Below are 25,140 nucleotides of genomic sequence, written 5' to 3'. Positions count from 1 at the left end.
TTGTAACGGCTTAGCAGATGCGTGGCGGTTGTAGTCTCTCTGCCTGCATTCCTGGGCCTGGCCCATCTTCTTCTCAACAATCTCCTTAGCTTCCTGAATTCTCCTTTGATGATCAGAGGCCCAGTCTTGCGAGACTTGTGGAGAGTTGTTGAAGGATGCTTGTAACCCAAACGCTCGGTCCTTGGGAAGTTGCCCATGCCGTCCCATCATTAAGAAGAAGAGAGTGTACCCTGTGGAGCAGTGGATGGTGTTATTGTATATCTCCAACAATTCAGGCAATAGCCCGGGCCACTCTTCGTGCTTTGATACTGACGCTGCTCGCACATGTGTATGAAGACCTGGTTGTTGCGTTCACACAAGCCATTCCCTGGGGGTGGTAGGCTGTAGTCCGGAGCTTCTTGCAGTCGTGAAACTGGCACAGTTCCTGGAACAGTTGGGCTTCAAAGGCTGTTCCCCGATCTGTGAGGACCGACTCTGGGCATGCCAGGGTCTGGACCCAGTTGGAATAGAACATCTGCGCAGCAGTCTTCGCCGTGAGGTCCTTGACAGGCACTACCACTACCCAATTGGAGTAGTGGTCTACCATGGTAAGAGCGTAGGTGTATCCAGACCGAGTAGAGGATAACTTCACATGATCCAAGGTGACCAGCTAGTTGGGCCTTTCAGTTTGGATGGAATGAAGTGGTGCTCTCGCATCCTTGCGGAGTTTCTTGGTGACGTTGCAGACAGTACATTCACCGCACCACTTTTCAATGTCTCCTCGCATCCCAATCCAATAGAACCTCTGTCTGATTGTGGCTTCGGTTTTGTGGATTCCAAAGTGTCCCAACTGATCGTGATAGGAATTTAGGACCATTGCAGCATCCCTTCTGGGAATCAGAATCTGATGGAGTCGTTCACCAGAGACTGGATCCAACGAGTTCCTGTACAGCAGTCCTTTGTGGATAAACAGTCGTTTTCTCTGTCGCCAGAACCTCTTCAATTCATAATCACATTGAGACCGGCGTAGACGGGTTGGTACCTTCTTCAGGAGTAGGTAGTCCAACAGATCCCCCATGACTCAACTTTTGTCCTGTAGAGTCTTCCATGTATAGAGGTTCTCGAGAACCTTGGTAGACCCAGGTTCGCCGTCTCCCTGTGTAGTCAGGAAATTCTGACTCACAAACCTCTGATAGAATGGGGGCATCTCCACGTCTTCCCACTCGTCCTCAACAGGTGGTTCTTTGCCAGGGGCCATACGGGATAGCACATCCGCGTTCACATTAGACTTGCTACTTCGGTATTTGATGTTGAAGTCGTAGTTGGCCAGTCTGGAGGCCCAACAGTGCTCAATGGCTCCCAATTTAGCTGTGTTCAGATTTGCCAACGAGTTATTGTTGGTGTACACGGTGAAAGGGGTAGCTGCTAGATAGTCCTTAAACTTCTCAATCACTGCCCAGACCAAGGCGAGGAGCTCCAGCTTGAAGGAACTGTAATTGGAGTTGTTCTTTTCCGCTCCTTGCAGATGTCTGCTGGCATAGGCTATCACCCTTTCTTTACTTTCTTGCACCTGGGATAGAACAGCACCCAGGCCTTCGAAGCTGGCATCTGTGTACAACCTGAAGGGCTGACCATAATAATCAGGATACACCAGGATAGATGGCTCGGTGAGCAGGTACTTCAAAGCCCGGAACACTGTTTCTTGTTCCTTGGCCCACTGAATCGGAAGTCTTCCGTTATAGTTTTCCTTCGTAGTACCCCAGAGAAGAGCTGTAAGGGGCCCAGTGAGGGATGAAGCGCCGGTAGTAGCCAGCGAATCCCAGGAAGCTCCTGATGTCCTTCACTGTGCGTGGGGTAGGCCAGTCCTTGACAACACTCACGTTTCCAATGCCCGGCTTTATTGCAATGGTTGCAGAAGGGTCTCTGAGTCCCTGGAGGCCTAACAGGGGAGTAATGAAGTGGATTGGCAGGACAGGGAGCAGGTTTTCTAGGTGGAGGTGTCTCTTGACTAGGTGGACTAGACGTGCTCACCAGTTCTTTAACGGCCTTAGTTAACTGATCAATGTCCTGTTGTACACTCTGTAAGTCTGAGGCCGCAGGGCTTGTAGGGGCAGGTAATGGTGCAGGAGCAGGTGATGATGGTGGTGCTGGCCTGGCAGAGGCTCCTAACGTTTCAATGGAGGGGGCACTAACTTCTTCTGCCTCGGACCCTGATTCAATGACTTTTATGGCCAACCTCTTGAAGGCAGGGAAAGACAAGTTAGGGTTCTGCACCGCCAGCATTCTAAGTTGGGCCTTGTCCCACTTGTTTTGCACCCCATCTATAAATCTGTCCATGAGTACTTTGTTACCCTACTCGGGCGTGATGCCTTCTAACCTCTGGACAGTCTCTAACCCATTTTGCAACGCTACAGCATAGGCCCGAAGGGTCTCACCTGGTTTCTGCCGTCTTTCGTACTGGTATAGATGTACCTCAGATGGGGAGTGAGACTAGAACACTTGGTATAGTCCCTAAAAAATCTGCTCCACTCAGGGGTGTACCTAGAGCATTTGGCACCGGGGCGGACCCTTTGTTGGGCCCCCCTCTCCCCCCTTCCCTATAGGTACAGTAAATGCAGAGCACCCCCCCTCTCCCCCCTTCCCTATAAGTATATGCAGAGCCTCCCCTCTCCCCCCGTTCCCTATAGGTACAGCATATGCAGAGCCCCCCCCTCTTCCCCCCTTCCCTATAAGTATATGCAGAGAACCCCCCCCCCTTCCCTATAGGTATAGGCAGGGTTAAAAAAAAAAAAAAAAAGTTGCTCACCTGATATCCCACGCAGTGATTTCCTTCAGATGCAGGGCCCGCGTCTTCTCCCCTCCACAGTACAGGCGCCGATGAGTGACGTCACCGGCGCCTGTACTGCATGCTGCGTGGGGGGCGGAGGTCACGTCTCCTCTGTGTAGCTGCAGATGCGACTCACACACAGGGGACGCGTTCTCCTGTATGTGCGTGTATCGCGCATACAGGAGAATGTAGCGCTGTCTGCTGGGGATCTGGGACGAGCGTCCCGGACCTCAGCAGCGGCAGCGGCGGGTCAGTCCGCCCCTGGCACCCCCCTTGAGAGTGGCACCCTGGCTCCACTGTGGCCTTGTCGGAGGCTGGCCAGGTGCGGACCTCTTCCAATGCTGATCCCTGTAGCTGTCCCATAAGTAACTGCCCCTGCTGGTTAGGGCAAAAAGAATAAAAAACAAAGAAACTCTGTATCTTCTCCTTGAAGTCTCGCAGGGTGAAAGGATCCCCATTATAGGTGGGGAGCACGGGATTCCCCAAGAAGACAGGTGCGGCTACAGGAGCTCCCAGGCTGTAACGTTGAACTGGAGGTTAAGAGGGCAACATTCTCCTTGCAGACTGTGGTGATCCCTATGGCGGAGTCACAGGAGCACCTCCATCCTGTGGGTCAGGTGGTGGTGGAGTAGGCGCTGACATCTTGTCGACTTTAAGAGAGTGTGCTGACCTGTAGTCTTGTGTGCGATGTCCAGTAGACGTGATAGTGTGCGCTGTCGCTGCTGGGCAATTAAGGTATGCTTGCTCTTTAAGATGAGTTGTGGTGTGCTGTGGCAATCTGTGCAGCTTGCTTCTGAGGTTTCTGCTGACCGCTGTGCTGCCTGAACCCTTGTCCCGATGTCTGCAGAGTCTATGCAGTGGGGTGCACTATAGTAATGTGGGCGCAGCTGCCAGAGCTTTTGATTTTTGCTGTGCCCGGAGGGCTTCCGGTTTGGTCCGGGCAAGAAATACTTCCCCTCGGCAACACAGGGGGGGACTTTTCGTTCCTTCCGGCCGGCACTGGAGGCGTGCCTGCGGAGGAGCAACGGGGAGGAGCTGCGGCTGTTCGCACGCGCGGGAAGGCCCAGAACTGACTTTAACTCTTTCAGGTACTGCAGCGAACACACAGAATTTGTCCCCTCCCCCCTTACTTTTTCTAGCACCCCGGCAAAGCACAATTTCAGCAACAATGTCCTGTACAATTTTGCGCAATTTCCATCGTGGCACGCAACAATACTGCACAGATTTGGATACACAGTTCTGAATAGAGGGGGGACTATGGCACTTGTAATAACGGTGCACACCCATTTTTCATGGCGGGTGGTCAGAGTAGCTGAGATATTAAAGGCACACACCTGTTTGTAGGACGCCAAAAGCTATGTGGTGTCTGGGGTGTTGCAATGGTGTAGCGAGATCTGGTGGTATTAACCCTGTGGGGGAAGGTGTCATTAACCCCTGATTTGTCGTAATGCCAGGATGTGGTTGTTTTCTATTTAAGGCCCTGCCGACAACCAACCCAGAAACGGCCGGCAATAAAGGAATGTCCACAGCAGGAATTGTGCAGATAACTGGAACTTTTACTTAAACTTCTTTTGGAAAAGTCTTTACAGTTATGCAGTTTCTCAAGAGGCAACCGGGATGCAGGATACCTCACAGGCTTGCTGGGACTTGTAGTATTGCGATTTATGCAGGCCACTGTGCTACTAATTGTATACTTGAGTTGAGTAGTAGTCACTAGAATTGTAGATAGAGCTTGATAACTCACGTTTTGAAGTGGCTGAAGGTTCCTTAGGCTTTGGCCTAGTTAAGATGAATTTAGTAGTATATGCTGAGATTGTGCTTGCTTTGTATCCAGGAATCAAGAGAGTGAATTTAGAGACTACAGCCCCTTATATACTAGGGGGGCTGGACTAAAGCCCATTGGTTGCAAAGCCTGTAGGTCCTGTACCCAGGGAACTCTGGGTACATCACATGACAGTAGATCACATGTCCCCAGAAGGTCCCATACATTTTATACATTTGTACAAACTTTATATACAGTAAACAATATGCACAATACATTTACAATGCATTTGTATGAAGCAGGAACTGATGAGTAAGGGGTGAAGCCCTGAAGGAGAGCCCTATAGACTGCAGGGACTCTTCCTGAGGGGACTTAGGAAGGGTACAGGACCATGTCCTGTACCGGGACACCACATTAAGGTCTAGAGAGGGTGAAGCTGTGGGATCAGCCTGTTAAGTACATTTATTACCTCAAATAGGTAGCAAGTCAATATCATTTGAATTGTAAATTGTGCAAGATTTTTTGGCAGTGATATAACTTGAAGATGCTGGACCCCAATGTACAAACTGTTACCAGGCCCCCAACTATAATGTTTCATTCTTAGCATAGCAAAAAAAAAGGATCTTAAGGGCCCCTCAGGCCCCCTCCTAGGCGCACCCCCTATAGTTACACCCCTGTTGGGTATACTTCCATTCCTGAATATACAAGCATGCTGACTGAAGTGTTCTGTATTGACTACCAATAGCATGGCCAGGGCTATATCATAATGCTGCAGATATGTAGGGAAGTGGTCACAATAGCCAACGCAGATCCGGCTAATAGAAATCTGCATAGAATCAATTGAATGCGTCTGGTCATCTCCTGTCTCTGTAGGTTGTAAACCATCTGTTCAGCCAACGTTAACCCAAGTTTTGACACCTTAGTAGGCTTTTTCATGGCCTAGGAGAATGGTTTTTAAATGGTAGTCCTCCAGATGTTGCAAAACTACAACTTCCAGCATGCCCAGACAGCTAACGGCTGTCCGTGCATGCTGGAAGTTGTAGTTTTGCAACATCTGGAGGTCCACCATTTGAAAACCATAGACCTAGAACATTAAAGGGTACCTATCATTAAAAAAAGTTTTTATATATTGTTAAGAAATCAATTTCTATTAGGTTTCTAAATACATGTTATTTAAAAATATATATATTTTTATGTTTATTTTAACTTGGTAAACCCCACCACTAGGGGTCTCCCTACATGTCCCGGCCGCTAGATTTCATACTCATGCTGCTGGCCTGGCATGAGTCTGAAATCTGACTGCAGCCGGGACACATGACCAGCATAGCGCCGCTCCCTTCCCAGACCGGCGGGAGAGAGCAAGCGATGTGCCCGCAGCAGCTACGGACATGGCCGACTGGAGACAGGTGACAGAGGAAGAAGTTCTCATCTTCTCCCTGCCGGCCAGTAGCTTCTCCACTGCTTCCCTGCAGCTCCAGCCTCTGTGTACCACCATGGAACTGAGGGCGAAAGCGGTCCCCCCAGCAGGCTTCAGTGACGTAGCGCCTGCTGGGGCAAGCCCACATCCTCTTGCCGGCAGCTTACTCTGTGAGCAAGAAGAATAGGTACAAAACAGACCTTCATTAAAGCTCTTAAAATTATTTAAAGGGCAGGGGGGGGGGGTGTTAGGTGTAGTTAGGGAACATAACCTGATTTAGTTAATTTTGTGACAGGTACCATTTAAGTCGAGGAAATGTGGCAGGACACTTGTTGCCGGACAATATAGATTTAGGGGTTATTTCCCACCTATTAGCTTTATATGCAATTTATAATATCCTACATAACTAGGGGCTAGGCCTCCTCACTCCAATGCTAGGGTTCTACCTTGGGTGCTGCAGGATTCTAAGTGTATACTCTTATGTCTGAAATCTGAATTTCAAAGAGGAATATGAGGCGGCTCCAGGCACATTGCAGTCCCAGGCATCCTGTTTATCATGATCGCCCTGCAGTGAGTACAACCCAAGCGTGTAATAACAGAGAAACCTTCATTTCCATTTCCTTCGTACATTGCCCTTTAATTAGTTGTTTTCCACTCGTTTACGTTGGTTCACATTTTTTTCTTTTATTGCATGAAGAGCCGCAATATACCGTAAAAGATAACATGCAGACGACGACTCGCCATAGCAAAAACAACGCATAGAGTACGTGGGGTCCAAGCGGTCTTGTAGTAAAAAAAAATCCATTCAGTTATCAATTTAAAGGGGTACTCCACTGGAAAAACCTTTCTTTTTTTAAATCAACTGGTGCCAGAAAGTTAAACAGATTTGTAAATTACTTGTATTTAAAAATCTTAATCCTTCCAGTACTTATCAGCTGCTGTATGTTCCAGAGGAAGTTCTTTTCTTTTTTAATTTCTTTTCTGTCTGAACACAGTGCTCTCTGCTGACACCTCTGTCCATTTTAGGAACTGTCCAGAGTAGGAGCAAATGCCCATAGCAAAGCTATCCTGCTCTGGAAAGTACCTAAAATGGACAGAGGTGTTAGCAGAGAGCACTGTGGTCAGACAGAGGACATTCGAAAAGAAAAGAACTTCCTGTGGAGCATAAAGCAGCTGATAAGTACTGGAAGGATTAAGATTTTTTAATAGAAGTCATTTACAAATCTGTTTAACTTTCTGGCACCAGTTGCTTTAAAAAAAAAAAAAAGTTTTCCAGGATAGTACCCCTTTAAGGGTATATCCACACTAAGGAATCCTTCAGCGGTAGGACAGTGCATGCGTAATTCCGCCGAAAGAATGAACATGTTTATTCTTTTGGTGGATCAATTTCAGTGGTTGAATTTTGCGATGTGAACGGGTCTGCGGAAGACCCAGGGGAATATTTCTTTTTTTGTTTTCTTTTTATTAATCTTGAGGGGGCAGCTACCTATAGGGGGGCACTTATGTACAGTGGGCCAACTATGTATAGGGGCAACAAGGTACAGAGGGGCCAACTTTGTATAGGAAGCCAACAATTTACAGGAGGCCAACTACATGCAGCAATAGTAACAGTCCAGATAACAGAGTCTCTTTGCATATAGCTTGAGCAGCGATTGACAGTCGGTTGGGTTTAGATAAGCTCAATTGTATAGCAAAGATCGGCTGGATTTAGGGGTGCGTTTAGGTCCAGTGATCTTGCGGTGAGTAGCGGGGAATTGCTTTGTCTATCCGCTGTGCTAGAGGCCTAGGCCGCAAGGCTTTGGCCTAGTAAATCACCTTGTAAGCTGCGGAGGTCCTACCTCTTCCAGAGTCAGCAACCCAAGAGAGGGATCAAGATGGCGCAGGTCCCTTATATGGGCAGGGGCCGGCCATATTGGATTGGTCTGTAAAGACTGTCACTCACCGTTACAGTGCATTGTGGGTGAACACGTCACGGGAACCTCCAAAGGTCCTGTAGCAAAACCATAGAGTTCCAACCTAATCACGTGACCCGCAGGTCCTGTTATGCTTGAATAGGTAGGCAATTACATATATATATATATATATATATATATATATATATTTATATATACATATATCTATACTTATACTTATAAGAACTTCTATATAATCATTGACTAACTGAGGGGTGACAAGGGGATAACTACAGAAGAGGGACCCCGACGTCCTAGGGACTCTGACTATGGGGACCTCTACAAAGGTAACGTATACAATACGGTACCAGGACACCACACAAGTACAAAGGAGCCCAGGGGGCACTGAAGGAAGGCTGCCAGACAGGGCAGCAAGGGTACGGGATAGCATCCAGCTTTACTAGGAGAAGATAAAACAGATAGAACATGTATTCATAAAAATGCTGTACTTGTATCTAAAAAATCCTTGCACTAATTTTATAAAGATCTATTCTTATATTTATACATTTTATCCTGTTATGAATTCACCATAATGTCTTCTGATTACTGCAGGCAAGCTCCAAGTATCTTCCTCTGACACATGACACAGCATAAAACCAGAGAGGAAAGGGTTACAGAGTAGAGAGTCCTGATTGGCTGACTGCACAGGCTTGCTCCTGTGAGGGAGACAGACTGACACGCCCCCTCCAGCCTGCACAATGAAAAAGTAACTCACCAGCAGATAAATGCTTATATCTCTGGATATATAGGTCCGAGACACATAAAAATTATATGCAAATTATCAGGATTGGGTACTGAGTAACATATCACTGTTTTTTCTTTTTTTTTTGCTCTATGACAGGTACACTTTAATCACTGAGCCAACATGCTGCCCTCTAGACACACACTTATAGTAATACAGAGTCCTGTATTTACAATGTGGGTTTTTTCTTCTCACAATGTGGCCACAATATCTTACACCTACACATTATTTGAATCCTTTTATACCTATTTTATGGCCATTTCTTTGTTTTCACTTTACAGTGTGTGAACATAGCCTAAAACCATACTATCAGGTTGTTGTTGAGATTGCATTGTGGTTTGTAACTGCATCACATCACTTTCTAACAATAAGAAATGGAAGACTTTAATAATTGGACTGGAAACTGCAATACAACCTGATCTACAGAATGGTGACAGCTGTTCTTTGCAGGTGCTCTCTACTATGGCTAAGAAAAAGGGGGTTTTGACAAGGGGCTCCCCTTCTATCAAGTCTGTGGGGGGAATTTATCAATTTATCTGTGTTTTGTATGGCTTTATTTGTCGGAAGATATGGCTCAATTTAAAACTTTTACACAAGAAATCAAGGTATGAAACACAGATTTTAAGTAAGTAAAAAAAAGGAACGAAAGAGGATCGTTGCGGAGGACAGGACACCAGAGGCAGCGCGGGGGCATAGGAGTGAGTAAGAAATGTTAACATTTCCCCGACAACGAAGTTTCGGCATAACATGCCGGTCCATTCCACTACAGGGACACAGTTTTCTTCATTACACCCTAGGACCACTCGGCAATGCGTATTCTCATAGACGGCAATGTATTTTCCTGCGGAATCTGAATTTCTGCGCCACATGAATTCTGCTATGTGCACAGCAGAATACCGTTGAAATCAATGGGACTCTGCTGCTGCGGAATTCTGTATGGAAATTCTGATGTGTGCACATTGATGTGTGAACATAGACTTACTCACCCCCTGCATTCCAGTGGTGTCCTGCCCCAGCAGCGATCCTCTTTCATAGTGGCAGCGTGAATGTCAGGCCCAAGAAGCACCCGGGTCCAGTGTGTGACACTGCCGCTCAGCAAATCACTGGCCACAACGATGTCCCGCCTCAGCCAGCAAATCGCTGAGCAGCAGTGTGACACACTGGACCTGGGTGCTTCCTGGGCCTGACGCTGCCGCTATGAAAGAGGATCGCTGCTGGGGCAGGACACCATAGGCATCATGAGGAGGTTTGTTACAATGTGTCACCCCAGTAGTAAGGAGATTACATGAGGAGGAGGAGGTTTGTTACAGTGTGTCACCCCAGTAGTAAGGAGATTACATGAGGAGGAGGAGGTTTGTTACAGTGTGTCATACCAGTAGTAAGAAGAATACATAAGGAGGAGGTTTGTTACAGTGTGTCACCCCAGTAGTAAGGAGATTACATGAGGAGGAGGTTTGTTACAGTGTGTCACCCCAGTAGTAAGGAGAATACATGATGAGGAGGTTTGTTACAGTGTGTCACCCCAGCAGTAAGGAGATTACATGATGAGGAGGTTTGTTACAGTGTGTCACCCCAGTAGTAAGGAGATTACATGATGAGGAGGTTTGTTACAGTGTGTCACCCCAGTAGTAAGGAGATTACATGAGGAGGGGGTTTGTTACAGAGTGTCACCCCAGTAGTAAGGAGATTACATAAGGAGGTTTGTTACAGTGTGTCACCCCAGTAGTAAGGAGATTACATAAGGAGGTTTGTTACAGTGTGTCACCCCAGTAGTAAGGAGATTACATAAGGAAGTTTGTTATAGTGTGTCACCCCAGTAGTAAGAAGATTACATGAGGAGGGGGTTTGTTACAGTGTGTCACCCCAGTAGTAAGGAGATTACATGAGGAGGTTTGTTATAGTGTGTCACGCCAGTAGTAAGGAGATTACATAAGGAAGTTTGTTACAGTGTGTCACCCCAGTAGTAAGGTGGCGCGTGTCAAAAGGCGGGACCAATAGGTGGAGTTAAGGGGGCGGCAAAATTGGCTTTTGCCTAGGGTGGCAAAAATCCTTCCACCAGTCCTGCTTGCAAGTTAACCTCCCGACTCTGCAGGATTTTCTTGTAAAGCTGGCAGTAGCTTTCAGTAAATAACTCCGGCCTGTGCTGCATAAAATCTCTAGTCACTGTCTCTCACATAAATCACTTACACTCTGTACAGAGCCCGAACCTCCAGCTGTTGCTAATATACGACTCCCGTCATGCCAGGATCCAGCGCGACATTCCCATGTACCATTTCTAATTTACTTACTGATGGCCAACGGGGGTCTTCTAGGGCTGGCAACCACTGCCACTGTAAAAGCAATGGTTTCCAGGAGAGGCAGCAGCGGGACAGCTGGAGGACTGGAGCACGAGGAGGAGTCTAGCCGGCCCAGCCACAGCCTCTGTGTCAGCTATCTACAGCTTCTGTGCTCCACTGCTTCTTCTGTTGGGGACTTACTGCTTAGGGCAGTGTTTCCCAACCAGAGTGCCTCCAGATGTTGCAAAACTACAACTCCCAGCATGCTATGACAGCCTTTGGCAGCCCTGTTCTGTCCAGGCATGCTGGTAGTTGTAGTTTTTCAACACCTGGAGGCACTCTGGTTGGGAAACAATGGCTTAGGGCTATGGCCTATGGAAGTGGGTCCTGGACCAGAGGACCAACGGGGCAAAGGAAAGTATATGGCTGCCAGGTTTGGACAATATTCATATGGTCACCGGATCTGGCAGGGAAATGTCAAAACTGGGCGCTCCCGTATCACAGCTGGACCTGGCTCCTATCTGATTCTGTTGAATGAGCTGAGTGAAGTCAGATAGTGACTCCGGTCGGCCCATTTTTGCCCCATATCCGGTTTCCACATACCCCGGTTTTCAGTCCAGCCGCTATCTGACTCCAGTCGGCTCATGCAAATAATTCAGATGGGGGCCGGGTCCATCTGTGATATGAGAGCGCCCAGTTTTGACATTTCCCAGCCGAATATAGTAACTTTTTAAAGAAATGTGGTGTAAATGCACCTTTAGGGTCTATTCACAAGTACAGTATTCTGCGCAGATTTGATGCATGGGATTTCAAGCTGTTTTCAGTTTACATTGAAACCTGCAGCAGAAAATCCTGCGCATCAAATCTGCGCAGAATACTGTACGTGTGAATAGAACATTAAGGGTACGTTCACACATACAGGATCCTGCGCAGATTTGATGCACAGAATTTTCTGCTGTTGATTTCAATGTAAACTAAATGACTGAGCACAGCTTCTAATGGGCAGTTAGAAATCCTGCGCATCAAATCTGCGCAGGATCCTGTACGTGTGAACATACCCTAAATAGGTATTTCCATTCCCCATGTACAGGCGTAGTTAGGGGCATGGCTGAGGGAGTAGTTAGGGGCATGGCTGAGGGAGTAGTTAGGGGCATGGCTGAGGGAGTAGTTAGGGGCATGGCTGAGGGAGTAGTTAGGGGCGTGGCTGAGGGAGTGGTCAGGGGCGTGGCTTGTCCCTCTTCTCTCAGCAAAAGTTGGGAGATATGCTGTTTGGAGTCCATTTTTCTTAATAAACCGTACAACTGACTTTTGGTTGGTGGCACACGCAGCTGTTTTTGATGCATTTTTTTATTTAACCAAAGCAAATAGTGGATCTAGTGGACAGTAGAAATGGTAAAAAGTTACCTCAGAGAAGCCCCTTCCTAAACAGTGGATGTCCGAATGAGTTGTGGTGTCGGAGTGTGAGGTGCAGGGCAGATGTTATGGCCCAAGGGGCAGATGGTATTAACCCCTTCTTGTTGTGACGCCAGGGCGTGGTTTAGCCTAAACCACCTGAAGGTAATACTGCTGATCCTGGGTTAGGCAGGGGCAATGAAGACACCAACGCCAGATTAGGGATAATGGCAGCTTTACTGAGGCAAGACAGGTGATATAGTCTTTGCAGTAAAGCCAAATATCCCAGGGAAGGGACCATTGACACAGGGGGACCTCTCAGGCTTGCTGTGACTTGCAGTAGTTAGACTGACTTTAGTGCAGGCCACGGTGACAGATGGACTTGACTTGACAGAGATGGTGACTGACAATAAGATGACTTGATTTACTGATGACCGACTTGTAGGACTTTAGGCTTGAGGCCTCCAATGCTCTGGACACAAACACTGAGACGACTGCACTGGACCTCAGCATACAGCAGAAGAGCAATGAGCTAAGAGAGAGATTGCAGCCCCTCCCCTGGTTGCTGTGCAAGGAGCCCATAGGTCACTTGGGGGTCACCTGGTCACTGGAGCCCTCTGGGTAACAATCATGGGGTACAAACATTAAAGCAACAGTACATTAAATGAGGCAAACCTATATATATATAATGGGGGTATGCTGCAGGGGAGCCCTGGAGACATGCAGGGACTCTGCCTGACAGGACAGAAGGACATTACGGAGCCACATCATCCCATACTGGGACATCACAGAGTAAGCAGCAGAACAGAGGGATTTGTCAGCCAAATACAGAAGCGAGAGACATACAAAAAAGACATGTAAATAATAACTGATAATCTGGACCTGACCTGATAATGTTTAATATACTGCAGATTGACCAAAAATATATGGGGGGAGATTTATCAAAACCTGTCCAGAGGAAAAGTTGCTGAGTTGCCCATAGCAACCAATCAGATCGCTTCTTTCATTTTTGAAAAGGCCTCTGCAAAATGAAAGAAGCGGTCTGATTGGTTGCTATGGCCAACTGCACCACTCTTTCTCTACACAAATGTTGATAAATATTCCCCATTATGTTTATATATATATATATATATATATATATATATATATATATTTCTAGAACTTCCAGAGGAATTAGATTTGGCAAAAATTGGCTTTCATACATTCTTGTGATAAGGATATAAAGGGTGTATGTCCAACATGTTCAACCAGGGGAAAGGAGAAGATTTGGCTGAAATAACCTTAAGGCTAAGTTTCTTGGTTTTTTTCTGGCAGTTTTTGGATATCTGCCACTGCAGTTTTTGAGCCAAAGTCAGAAATGTATTCAAAAGGAATAGGACATATAAAGGAAGGATTTGAACTTCTCCTCCCTTATTGATCCATTTCTGACTTTGGCTCAAAAACTGCAGGGGCAGATATCCAAAAACTGCCAGAAAAAAAAACAAGTGGAAACTTAGCCTAAGGGTGCGTTCCCTATTTTGCTACGTATTTGCTGCTGCGTATTTTCCTACCCATTGAAGTCAATGGGAAGCAAAATCAACTGCGTATTTCGCTAGTTATTGACTTCAATGGGAAAGAAAATACGCAGCATCAAATACGCAGCAAAGTACGCCATGTGGGAACGTGCCCTAAGGGTACGTTCACACGCGCGGATTTTCAGCGGATTTTACGCTGCAGATCTGCTGGTGAAGACCCGCTCTATGCTGGCTTTACATGTGCCTGCTGGTAGCGGCAATACGCTGCTACCAGCAGGCACACTGCGATGTGCGAGTCGCAGTATACTCGCACATCGCGGGAGCTCTCTGCATAGCTCAGAGCAGGGAGAGCGGGCGCGATGTGCGAGTACACCGCGCACATCGCTGCAGTGTGTCTGCTCGTAGCGGCGTAGTGCCGCTACCAGCAGGCACATGTAAAGCCAGCATAGAGCGGGGCCTTCACCTGCGTATCCGCAGCCAAATACGCTGCTAAAATCCGTGCGTGTGAACGTACCCTAAAAACAGTGTTTTCCAAACCATATGCCTCCAGATGTAGCAAGGCTACAACTCCCAGCATGCCTGGACAGCCGAAGGCTGTCCGGGCATGCTGGGAGTTGTAGTTTTGCAACAACTGGAGGCACATGGTTTGGACAACACTGCCTTAAAATCTTTAGCTACAAATATACAATAATTATAAATGAACAGCTATTATGTGGAAGTCATGTTGCAAATAGGAAGCTATGTCGAAAGCAAAAATAAAGTGTGAGCAAGGACAACAATGGTCACTTTTGGTTGACAATAGGATATCAACAACCCCCTCTTATAAGGGGCAGGGGGAAAAAACATACAGTGACTTTGGCAAATATTTCCCAACGTCCAACAATAGTTCCGGGACATTTCCACCAAACAAGAGTAGAATAAGAATGGAGTCGCTCTGTAGGTTGAAACACATCAAAGCCTTGAAGGACTCGGCTTGAAAAGACTGTATATATCCTCAAGTTCTTATCTTGTCTCTGCTTGAGGGAAGCCATAAATTCCACAAGCTTATTGCATTATTCTCCTGGTTACCCAGTGTAGCGACCAAGTGTTTTTATTGCCATATAATCACAACCCTACCAACAAAGCCTTTTACTGGTAGCACTCCATAAAGGCCATCCTATTCCGCACTGGAAAGTGTGAAAAAAAGATATGTCAAACTATTCATCCTATGTAAATATATTGGACATATCACCAAATTTAGTAGAGTTTTGATTTCTTTTTATATTTTCTTATAGGAAAAGAAGGCATCTTGAGGTGTCACCCGGACCTGGCTGGCAGAGAATTGACAAGTGGAGCATTAACAATGGAGTCGCAACAGGAGCAGAGACAAGCTGGGCTCACATCCCTAACGTCCGGGGAACGGGAGAGGATGACTCTTCTGAACGCTCGGTACAAGGAGAAGTTCGGGTTTCCCTTCGTCATCTGTGCAAAATTGTCCGACAAGCATAAAATAATGGAGGAACTGACCGCTCGCCTTCATAATGACCCGTCTGCCGAACTTCTCAAGGGCATCGAAGAAGTTAAAAAGATTTGTCACTTGAGACTGCAAGATATATTATGTAGGGGTTCTCTGGTGCCCACAAAACTGTAACTATCAAAAGTTGTGACATTTTCAATGTGTCACAGAATTTGACATTTGTAATGACAGAATTTTTGGAAAATTGTGTGTGTGCATTTTTTTTATATACCTTTATTTTTTCATTTTAAGTGTACCTGTCGTCAACAAAAACTTTTTATATAATGTAAATAATGCTATTATATGTATATTTTTAATATACATTGGTTAAAAAAATGTGTATATTTTTGTCCCTGCAGCTATTGCAAGAGTGTCTCTATGAGGAGTCCAAATACAGGAAGTGAGGGTGGACAAGCAGGGATCTGTGCACTGAGGAAAAGCAGGGCTCTGTTCACTGAGGCTCTATGACTTGCCCCCGTCTCACATAGCAGGATGATTGACAATCCAAGAGCCTGCACAGACCAATGCTTGTCCTGCCCTCACTTCCTGTATTTGGACTCCTCATAGACATAAACTGGCAATAGCTGGAGACAGCATTTTTTCAACCAAAAATATACATATTTTTTAATCAATGTACATTACAAATATACATATAATGGTATTATCTACATTACATCAAAAGTTTCCGTTGGCGACAGGTACACTGACATACAAAAACATCACATACATAGCTAAATCAATACACAAATAAACATACCCCACCCTCCCTATTCCCTTCCCTCTCTTACCCCTTTACCAGCCTGATATGGAAGCGATAAGCATTCTGCCTCCATCTAACCCATTCTACTTTGATCCTGGGCCCCTTTTTCTTGTTTTGATAGTAAATCAGTTCATACCTTTTTACTTTTTCCACCATTTTAATCCATTCTCTGCTATCCCAGACCTCTGGCACACACCATTTCCTAAGTATGAGGATTATCTCAAGAATATCTCAAGAATAACGCCCTAAAGGTACCTTCACACGGGAACCATCCACAGGGTATTTGACTCCGGGGATGCGCTGCCGGCACACACAAAGTTACAGCAGAGCGAGCTCCCTGCTGCTGCTCTGTGCGTCCGCTCGTGACTGCAGATTTCCCACTTCCAGTCACGAGTGGACACACAGAGCTACAGAAGCAGCAGGGAGAATGCGCTGCCATAACTCTACTTGTGCCGGTAGTGCATCCACGGCATCAAGTACGCTGTGAATACGCTAACATGTGAACGTACCCTAAGGCTAGGTTTCCAATTTTTTTTTTCTTGGCCTAAAAAAATGCCAAAAAACTTGTAGTGGAAACCTACCGTATCTTTATTCTCCTTTATCCTTATTCTGATCCCAAAAATTGCTGAGATTAAATTATATTCCATCTCCACTCCAAAATCCTCCTTGATATTTTAAAAGATAACTTCCAAAAAGGTCTGAATTTTTTTCACAATCCCACATCATGTGACATAAATCAGCTCCCTCCTTTAGGGCATTTTAAATCGACTCCTTTCCCCATTTTGAATAACACCATTGAGGTACAATGTAATCTGTGCACAATTATTACTTGGGAAATGATGTGCATTACTGTGGGCTTGAAATTGTGATAAACTTCTTCAAGGGAAATATCATATTGTAATTTTAAATGTACAATAAAATGGAATGTGTATAAAGACAAGAAAGGGGAGAGCACTCTAAGGGCATATATCACCTGGACTGGATTGCGATCAAACCCCGGTACCTATCTTCGTATCTCCTGCGGGGTGCACACATACAAGCATCAAGTATTCGAAAGATTCAATAAAGAAAAACGTAGGTGCACTCAGCGCTCAGCGGAGACTACTGCAAGTCGGGGTCCGGTATACGGGGAGCTGGATCTCAGTGAAGGCGCAGGAATTGTGACGCTCGGAGGCTACGCCGGCAGTTTCGCACGTAAGTGCGTGCTTCTTCTGGCCTCTAAGTTACATCATCGCGCCCAGGTATTTATCACGGCTGGATAGCGTAAAGTTGTCATAGCAATGCATAAACAATAGAAAAAGTACGGGAAGTGCAAAGGATTTAAAAAGTGAAGACACCAGCACCGCATGCACATAAAGGGAAAGATGAGGAACCCAAGTGTATAAAAACCTAGAGGGTAAAGAGAAAGATAATAACAGTAAAGGAAACCAGATACCAGTATATAGAATAAATGAAAGTGTATAAAAATACTAAAGTGCAATTAATAATATAGAGGAAAGAAAAAATGTCAAAAATAGTAATATTTTCATCTATCCATTAAGGAGACTGATGCAGAACTAAACTAAAGTTTATACACTGGTATCTGGTTTCCTTTACTGTTATTATCTTTCTCTTTACCCTCTAGGTTTTTATACACTTGGGTTCCTCGTCTTTCCCTTTATGTGCATGCGGTGCTGGTGTCTTCACTTTTTTGATTCTTTGCACTTCCCGTACTTTTTCTATTGTTTATGCATTGCTATGACAACTTTATGCTATCCAGGCGTGATAAATACCTGGGCGCGATGATGTAACTTAGAGTCCGGAAGAAGCACGCACTTACGTGAGAAACTGCCGGCATAGCCTCTGAGCGCCACATTTCCTGCTCCTTCGCTGACATCCAGCTCCCCGTATACCGGACCCTGACATGCAGTAGTCTCCGCTGAGCGGTGAGTGCACCTACGTTTTTCTTTATTGAATCTGTACAATAAAATGGAATTAAAATTTTAAAGCGTTAGGATAGCTTCACACTGCAGACTTTCCCGACAGAGACATTTTATCCGGAGATTTCGAGTGCATACAGCAAAGACTTAATCAGTTGGCGCTAGGACCGCAAGGACATTGCAGTCCCCTCAGTCGCAAAGTCTTTTGAATGCATTCCAACCTAAAGAATGAGCAAGCTTCGACAGTGTGCACTGTGCAACGGAATCTCATTGCCAGCATTGCTGACTGAAATTCCTAAATCCGGAAGAAAATTCTGTAGTGTGAACCCTGCCTTAGGGCTCGTTCACACAAGCGGATTTCTTTTCAAACCTGCAGCGGATCTCCCGCTGTGAGTTTGAAAAGGGGCAAGGCCTCCATGCGTTACCCACAGCAGATTATCGCCAGCCATCAAATGTTGGTGATCGCACCCTCCTGAATTATTAGCTGGAGAAGCAGGCAGCATAACTTCCACTCCTTGGCCAAGAGAACCATACATTTCTCTGCATAGACTTCCATGGCCAGGGAATGGAGCACAATGCCGCCCACTTCTCTGGCTTATAACTCAGGAGTGAGTCCTGGTCTCAGTAGTGATATCCAACTTTCGACATGTGTGATAGATATGTCAAAATATGTTTTTAATGACAGTAACGCTTTAATCTCATGTAGCATTAGGGAGATTTATCAAAACCTGTCCGGGACAAAATGGGCCCAAAAAGTGGAGAAAAATGGTCACAGGAGGTGGGATTGATAGAAAAGGAGGAATGGGATGAGGTGTTTAAAAATATTAATAGGTCCACCTTGAATATGAATCATGAGATCTCATTGATTAAAATGGCCCTTAGGAACCCTTAGACTCCTAAATTTCTTCATAATATTGGTATGTTTGGCAGAAGAGGCGGACCTTATTCATATGTCCTGGGGATGTCCTAAGATCAATAAGCTCTGGCAGGAGGTGTGTTACGCCGAGCGCTCCGGGTCCCCGCTCCTCCCCGGAGCGCTCGCTTCACTCTCCCCGCGGCAGCGCTCCGGTCACGTCCTCTGACCCGGGGCGCTGCGATTCCGCTGCCAGCCGGGATGCGATTCGCGATGCGGGTAGCGCCCGCTCGCGATGCGCACCCCGGCTCCCCTACCTGACTCGCTCTCCGTCTGTTCTGTCCCGGCGCGCGCGGCCCCGCTCCCTAGGGCGCGCGCGCGCCGGGTCTCTGCGATTTAAAGGGCCACTGCGCCGCTGATTGGCGCAGTGGTCCCAATTAGTGTGTTCACCTGTGCACTTCCCTATATCACCTCACTTCCCCTGCACTCCCTTGCCGGATCTTGTTGCCTTAGTGCCAGTGAAAGCGTTCCTTGTGTGTTCCTTGCCTGTGTTTCCAGACCTTCTGCCGTTGCCCCTGACTACGATCCTTGCTGCCTGCCCCGACCTTCTGCTACGTCCGACCTTGCTTTTGCCTACTCCCTTGTACCGCGCCTATCTTCAGCAGCCAGAGAGGTGAGCCGTTGCTAGTGGATACGACCTGGTCACTACCGCCGCAGCAAGACCATCCCGCTTTGCGGCGGGCTCTGGTGAAAACCAGTAGTGGCTTAGAACCGGTCCACTAGCACGGTCCACGCCAATCCCTCTCTGGCACAGAGGATCCACTACCTGCCAGCCGGCATCGTGACAGTAGATCCGGCCATGGATCCCGCTGAAGTTCCTCTGCCAGTTGTCGCTGACCTCACCACGGTGGTCGCCCAGCAGTCACAACAGATAGCGCAACAAGGCCAACAGCTGTCTCAACTGACCGTTATGCTACAACAGTTACTACCACAGCTTCAGCAGTCATCTCCTCCGTCAGCTCCTGCACCTCCTCCGCAGCGAGTGGCCGCTCCTGGGATACGCTTATCCTTGCCGGATAAATTTGATGGGGACTCTAAGTTTTGCCGTGGCTTTCTTTCCCAATGTTCCCTGCATCTGGAGATGATGTCGGACCTGTTTCCCACTGAAAGGTCTAAGGTGGCTTTCGTAGTCAGCCTTCTGTCCGGAAAAGCCCTGTCATGGGCCACACCGCTCTGGGACCGCAATGACCCCGTCACTGCCTCTGTACACTCCTTCTTCTCGGAAATCCGAAGTGTCTTTGAGGAACCTGCCCGAGCCTCTTCTGCTGAGACTGCCCTGTTGAACCTGGTCCAGGGTAATTCTTCCGTTGGCGAGTATGCCGTACAATTCCGTACTCTTGCTTCAGAATTGTCCTGGAATAATGAGGCCCTCTGCGCGACCTTCAAAAAAGGCCTATCCAGCAACATTAAAGATGTTCTGGCCGCACGAGAAATTCCTGCTAATCTACATGAACTTATTCACCTAGCCACTCGCATTGACATGCGTTTTTCCGAAAGGCGTCAGGAACTCCGCCAAGATATGGACTCTGTTCGCACGAGGCGTTTCTCCTCCTCGGCTCCTCTCTCCTCTGGTCCCCTGCAATCTGTTCCTGTGCCTCCCGCCGTGGAGGCTATGCAGGTCGACCGGTCTCGCCTGACACCTCAAGAGAGGACACGACGCCGTATGGAGAACCTCTGCCTGTACTGTGCTAGTACTGAACACTTCCTAAGAGATTGTCCTATCCGTCCTCCCCGCCTGGAAAGACGTACGCTGACTCCGCACAAAGGTGAGACAGTCCTTGATGTCTACTCTGCTTCTCCACGTCTTACTGTGCCTGTGCGGATGTCTGCCTCTGCCTTCTCCTTCTCTACAGTGGCCTTCTTGGACTCAGGATCTGCAGGAAATTTTATTTTGGCCTCTCTCGTCAACAGGTTCAACATCCCGGTGACCAGTCTCGCCAGACCCCTCTACATCAATTGTGTAAATAATGAAAGATTGGACTGTACCATACGTTTCCGCACGGAGCCCCTTCTTATGAGCATCGGATCTCATCATGAGAGGATTGAACTTTTGGTCCTCCCCAATTGCACCTCGGAAATTCTCCTTGGACTTCCCTGGCTTCAACTTCATTCCCCTACCCTGGATTGGTCCACTGGGGAGATCAAGAGTTGGGGGTCCTCTTGTTCCAAGAACTGTCTAAAACCGGTTCCCAGTAACCCTTGCCGTAACTCTGTGGTTCCTCCAGTAACCGGTCTCCCTAAGGCCTATATGGACTTCGCGGATGTTTTCTGCAAAAAACAAGCTGAGACTCTACCTCCTCACAGGCCTTATGATTGCCCTATCGACCTCCTCCCGGGCACTACTCCACCCCGGGGCAGAATTTATCCTCTCTCTGCCCCAGAGACTCTTGCCATGTCCGAATACGTCCAGGAGAATCTAAAAAAGGGCTTTATCCGTAAATCCTCCTCTCCTGCCGGAGCCGGATTTTTCTTTGTGTCCAAAAAAGATGGCTCCCTACGTCCTTGCATTGACTACCGCGGTCTTAATAAAATCACGGTTAAGAACCGCTACCCCTTACCCCTCATCTCTGAACTCTTTGATCGCCTCCAAGGTGCCCACATCTTCACTAAATTGGACTTAAGAGGCGCCTATAACCTCATCCGCATCAGAGAGGGGGACGAGTGGAAAACGGCATTTAACACCAGAGATGGACACTTTGAGTATCTGGTCATGCCCTTTGGACTGTGCAACGCCCCTGCCGTCTTCCAAGACTTTGTCAATGAAATTTTTCGTGATCTGTTATACTCCTGTGTTGTTGTATATCTGGACGATATCCTAATTTTTTCTGCCAATCTAGAAGAACACCGCCAGCATGTCCGTATGGTTCTTCAGAGACTTCGTGACAACCAACTCTATGCCAAAATTGAGAAATGTCTGTTTGAATGCCAATCTCTTCCTTTTCTAGGATATTTGGTCTCTGGCCAGGGACTACAGATGGATCCAGACAAACTCTCTGCCGTCTTAGATTGGCCACGCCCCTCCGGACTCCGTGCTATCCAACGCTTTTTGGGGTTCGCCAATTATTACAGGCAATTTATTCCACATTTTTCTACCATTGTGGCTCCTATCGTGGCTTTAACCAAAAAAAATGCTGATCCCAAGTCCTGGCCTCCTCAAGCAGAAGACGCCTTTAAACGACTCAAGTCTGCCTTTTCTTCGGCTCCCGTCCTCTCCAGACCTGACCCTTCCAAACCCTTCCTATTGGAGGTTGATGCCTCCTCAGTGGGAGCTGGAGCTGTTCTTCTACAAAAAAATTCTTCCGGGCATGCTGTCACTTGTGGTTTTTTCTCTAGGACCTTCTCTCCAGCGGAGAGGAACTACTCCATCGGGGATCGAGAGCTTCTAGCCATTAAATTAGCACTTGAGGAATGGAGGCATCTGCTGGAGGGATCAAGTTCTCCTGTTATTATCTACACCGACCACAAGAACCTCTCCTACCTCCAGTCTGCCCAACGGCTGAATCCTCGCCAGGCCCGGTGGTCTCTGTTCTTTGCCCGATTTAATTTTGAGATTCACTTTCGTCCTGCCGATAAGAACATTAGGGCCGATGCTCTCTCTCGTTCCTCGGATGCCTCAGAAGTTGAACTCTCTCCGCAACACATCATTCCACCTGACTGCCTGATCTCCACTTCTCCTGCCTCCATCAGGCAGACTCCTCCAGGAAAGACCTTTGTTTCTCCTCGCCAACGCCTCGGAATCCTCAAATGGGGTCACTCCTCCCATCTCGCAGGTCATGCGGGTATCAAGAAATCTGTGCAACTCATCTCCCGCTTCTATTGGTGGCCGACTCTGGAGACGGATGTTGTGGACTTTGTGCGAGCCTGCACGATCTGTGCCCGGGATAAGACTCCTCGCCAGAAGCCCGCTGGTTTTCTTCATCCTCTGCCTGTCCCCGAACAGCCTTGGTCTCTGATTGGTATGGATTTTATTACTGATTTACCCCCTTCCCGTGGCAACACTGTTATTTGGGTGGTCGTTGATCGATTCTCCAAAATGGCACATTTCATCCCTCTTCCTGGTCTTCCTTCTGCGCCTCAGTTGGCTAAACAATTTTTTGTACACATTTTTCGTCTTCACGGGTTGCCTACGCAGATTGTCTCGGATAGAGGCGTCCAATTCGTGTCTAAATTCTGGAGGGCTCTCTGTAAACAACTCAAGATTAAATTAAATTTTTCTTCTGCATATCATCCCCAGTCCAATGGACAAGTAGAAAGGATTAACCAGATCTTGGGTGATTATTTGCGACATTTTGTTTCCTCCCGCCAGGATGACTGGGCAGATCTCCTCCCATGGGCCGAATTCTCGTATAACTTCAGGGTCTCTGAGTCTTCCTCCAAATCCCCATTTTTCGTGGTGTACGGCCGTCACCCTCTTCCCCCCCTCCCTACTCCCTTGCCCTCTGGTCTGCCCGCTGTGGATGAAATTTCTCGTGACCTTTCCATCATATGGAGAGAGACCCAAAATTCTCTCTTACAGGCTTCATCACGCATGAAGAAGTTCGCGGATAAGAAAAGAAGAGCTCCCCCCGTTTTTTCCCCTGGAGACAAGGTATGGCTCTCCGCTAAATATGTCCGCTTCCGTGTCCCTAGCTACAAGTTGGGACCACGCTATCTTGGTCCTTTCAAAATTTTGTGTCAAATTAATCCTGTCTCTTATAAACTTCTTCTTCCTCCCTCTCTTCGTATCCCTAATGCCTTTCACGTCTCTCTTCTCAAACCACTCATCCTCAACCGTTTTTCTCCCAAATCTGTTCCTCCCACTCCTGTTTCTGGCTCCTCGGACATCTTCTCGGTCAAAGAAATTTTAGCTGCCAAAAAGGTCAGAGGGAAAAATTTTTTTTTAGTGGACTGGGAGGGTTGTGGTCCTGAAGAGAGATCCTGGGAACCTGAGGACAACATCCTAGACAAAAGTCTGCTCCTCAGGTTCTCAGGCTCTAAGAAGAGGGGGAGACCCAAGGGGGGGGGTACTGTTACGCCGAGCGCTCCGGGTCCCCGCTCCTCCCCGGAGCGCTCGCTTCACTCTCCCCGCGGCAGCGCTCCGGTCACGTCCTCTGACCCGGGGCGCTGCGATTCCGCTGCCAGCCGGGATGCGATTCGCGATGCGGGTAGCGCCCGCTCGCGATGCGCACCCCGGCTCCCCTACCTGACTCGCTCTCCGTCTGTTCTGTCCCGGCGCGCGCGGCCCCGCTCCCTAGGGCGCGCGCGCGCCGGGTCTCTGCGATTTAAAGGGCCACTGCGCCGCTGATTGGCGCAGTGGTCCCAATTAGTGTGTTCACCTGTGCACTTCCCTATATCACCTCACTTCCCCTGCACTCCCTTGCCGGATCTTGTTGCCTTAGTGCCAGTGAAAGCGTTCCTTGTGTGTTCCTTGCCTGTGTTTCCAGACCTTCTGCCGTTGCCCCTGACTACGATCCTTGCTGCCTGCCCCGACCTTCTGCTACGTCCGACCTTGCTTTTGCCTACTCCCTTGTACCGCGCCTATCTTCAGCAGCCAGAGAGGTGAGCCGTTGCTAGTGGATACGACCTGGTCACTACCGCCGCAGCAAGACCATCCCGCTTTGCGGCGGGCTCTGGTGAAAACCAGTAGTGGCTTAGAACCGGTCCACTAGCACGGTCCACGCCAATCCCTCTCTGGCACAGAGGATCCACTACCTGCCAGCCGGCATCGTGACAAGGTGTATGAGACTATAGAAAGGAAGTTAAGAATAAGAATTCATTTTGATGTAAAATCAGATATCCTTGGTATAGGAATAACAGGTAGAGAAAGAAGTAATGTTTTTGGTATGACTATAATTAATTTTAAGGAGATGGTTTGCCCCAGAACTGCCTACAGAGAAGGAATGGCAAAATGCAGTAGAACAGATAAAAACATATGAGTCTATCTACTATAGGGGGAAGAGAGATGCTCTGAAGGTGTACACTGAATTGAGTAAATGGGATGAGAGAACCTAGCTGGCTGGGGGGAGGGGAAGGAGGGATAAGGGGGGCGGAGGGTTCTATATGAATGGCTTCTACTGTTTGTCCTTATTTATTAATGTAATGGAAAAACTTAATAAATAAAGAAATAAAAAAAAAACATGAAAGTGATGGCAGGTTCCCTTTAAACCTTCTCTTTGGTCTAAAAAAGGTATAATTTAGTGACCTGTGTCCCCA

At 47.4% G+C, this 25,140-nt stretch overlaps 1 protein-coding gene and 1 long non-coding RNA gene across 2 annotated transcripts in view; one reads left to right on the top strand and one right to left on the bottom strand.

The window, feature by feature from the left end:
• The window catches only part of URAD (ureidoimidazoline (2-oxo-4-hydroxy-4-carboxy-5-) decarboxylase), a 43,578-nt gene extending 27,946 nt beyond the window's left edge, over nt 1-15,632 (top strand). Inside the window, exon 2 of the mRNA XM_056561833.1 lies at nt 15,136-15,632. Within this exon, the coding sequence (XP_056417808.1) occupies nt 15,136-15,491 (356 nt within the window). The 3' untranslated portion in view covers nt 15,492-15,632. The remainder of the gene's footprint in view (nt 1-15,135) is intronic.
• Nucleotides 1-25,140, bottom strand: part of LOC130358503 (uncharacterized) — a 114,363-nt gene that overhangs the window by 65,963 nt on the left and 23,260 nt on the right. The window lies entirely within an intron of this gene.

This window comes from Hyla sarda, chromosome 2, assembly GCF_029499605.1.
Source record: "Hyla sarda isolate aHylSar1 chromosome 2, aHylSar1.hap1, whole genome shotgun sequence".
In the NCBI taxonomy this organism is placed as follows: Eukaryota; Metazoa; Chordata; class Amphibia; order Anura; family Hylidae; genus Hyla; species Hyla sarda.
The sequence above is the reverse complement of the archived record's forward strand: the minus strand, read 5'-3'. Positions and strand labels throughout refer to the sequence as shown.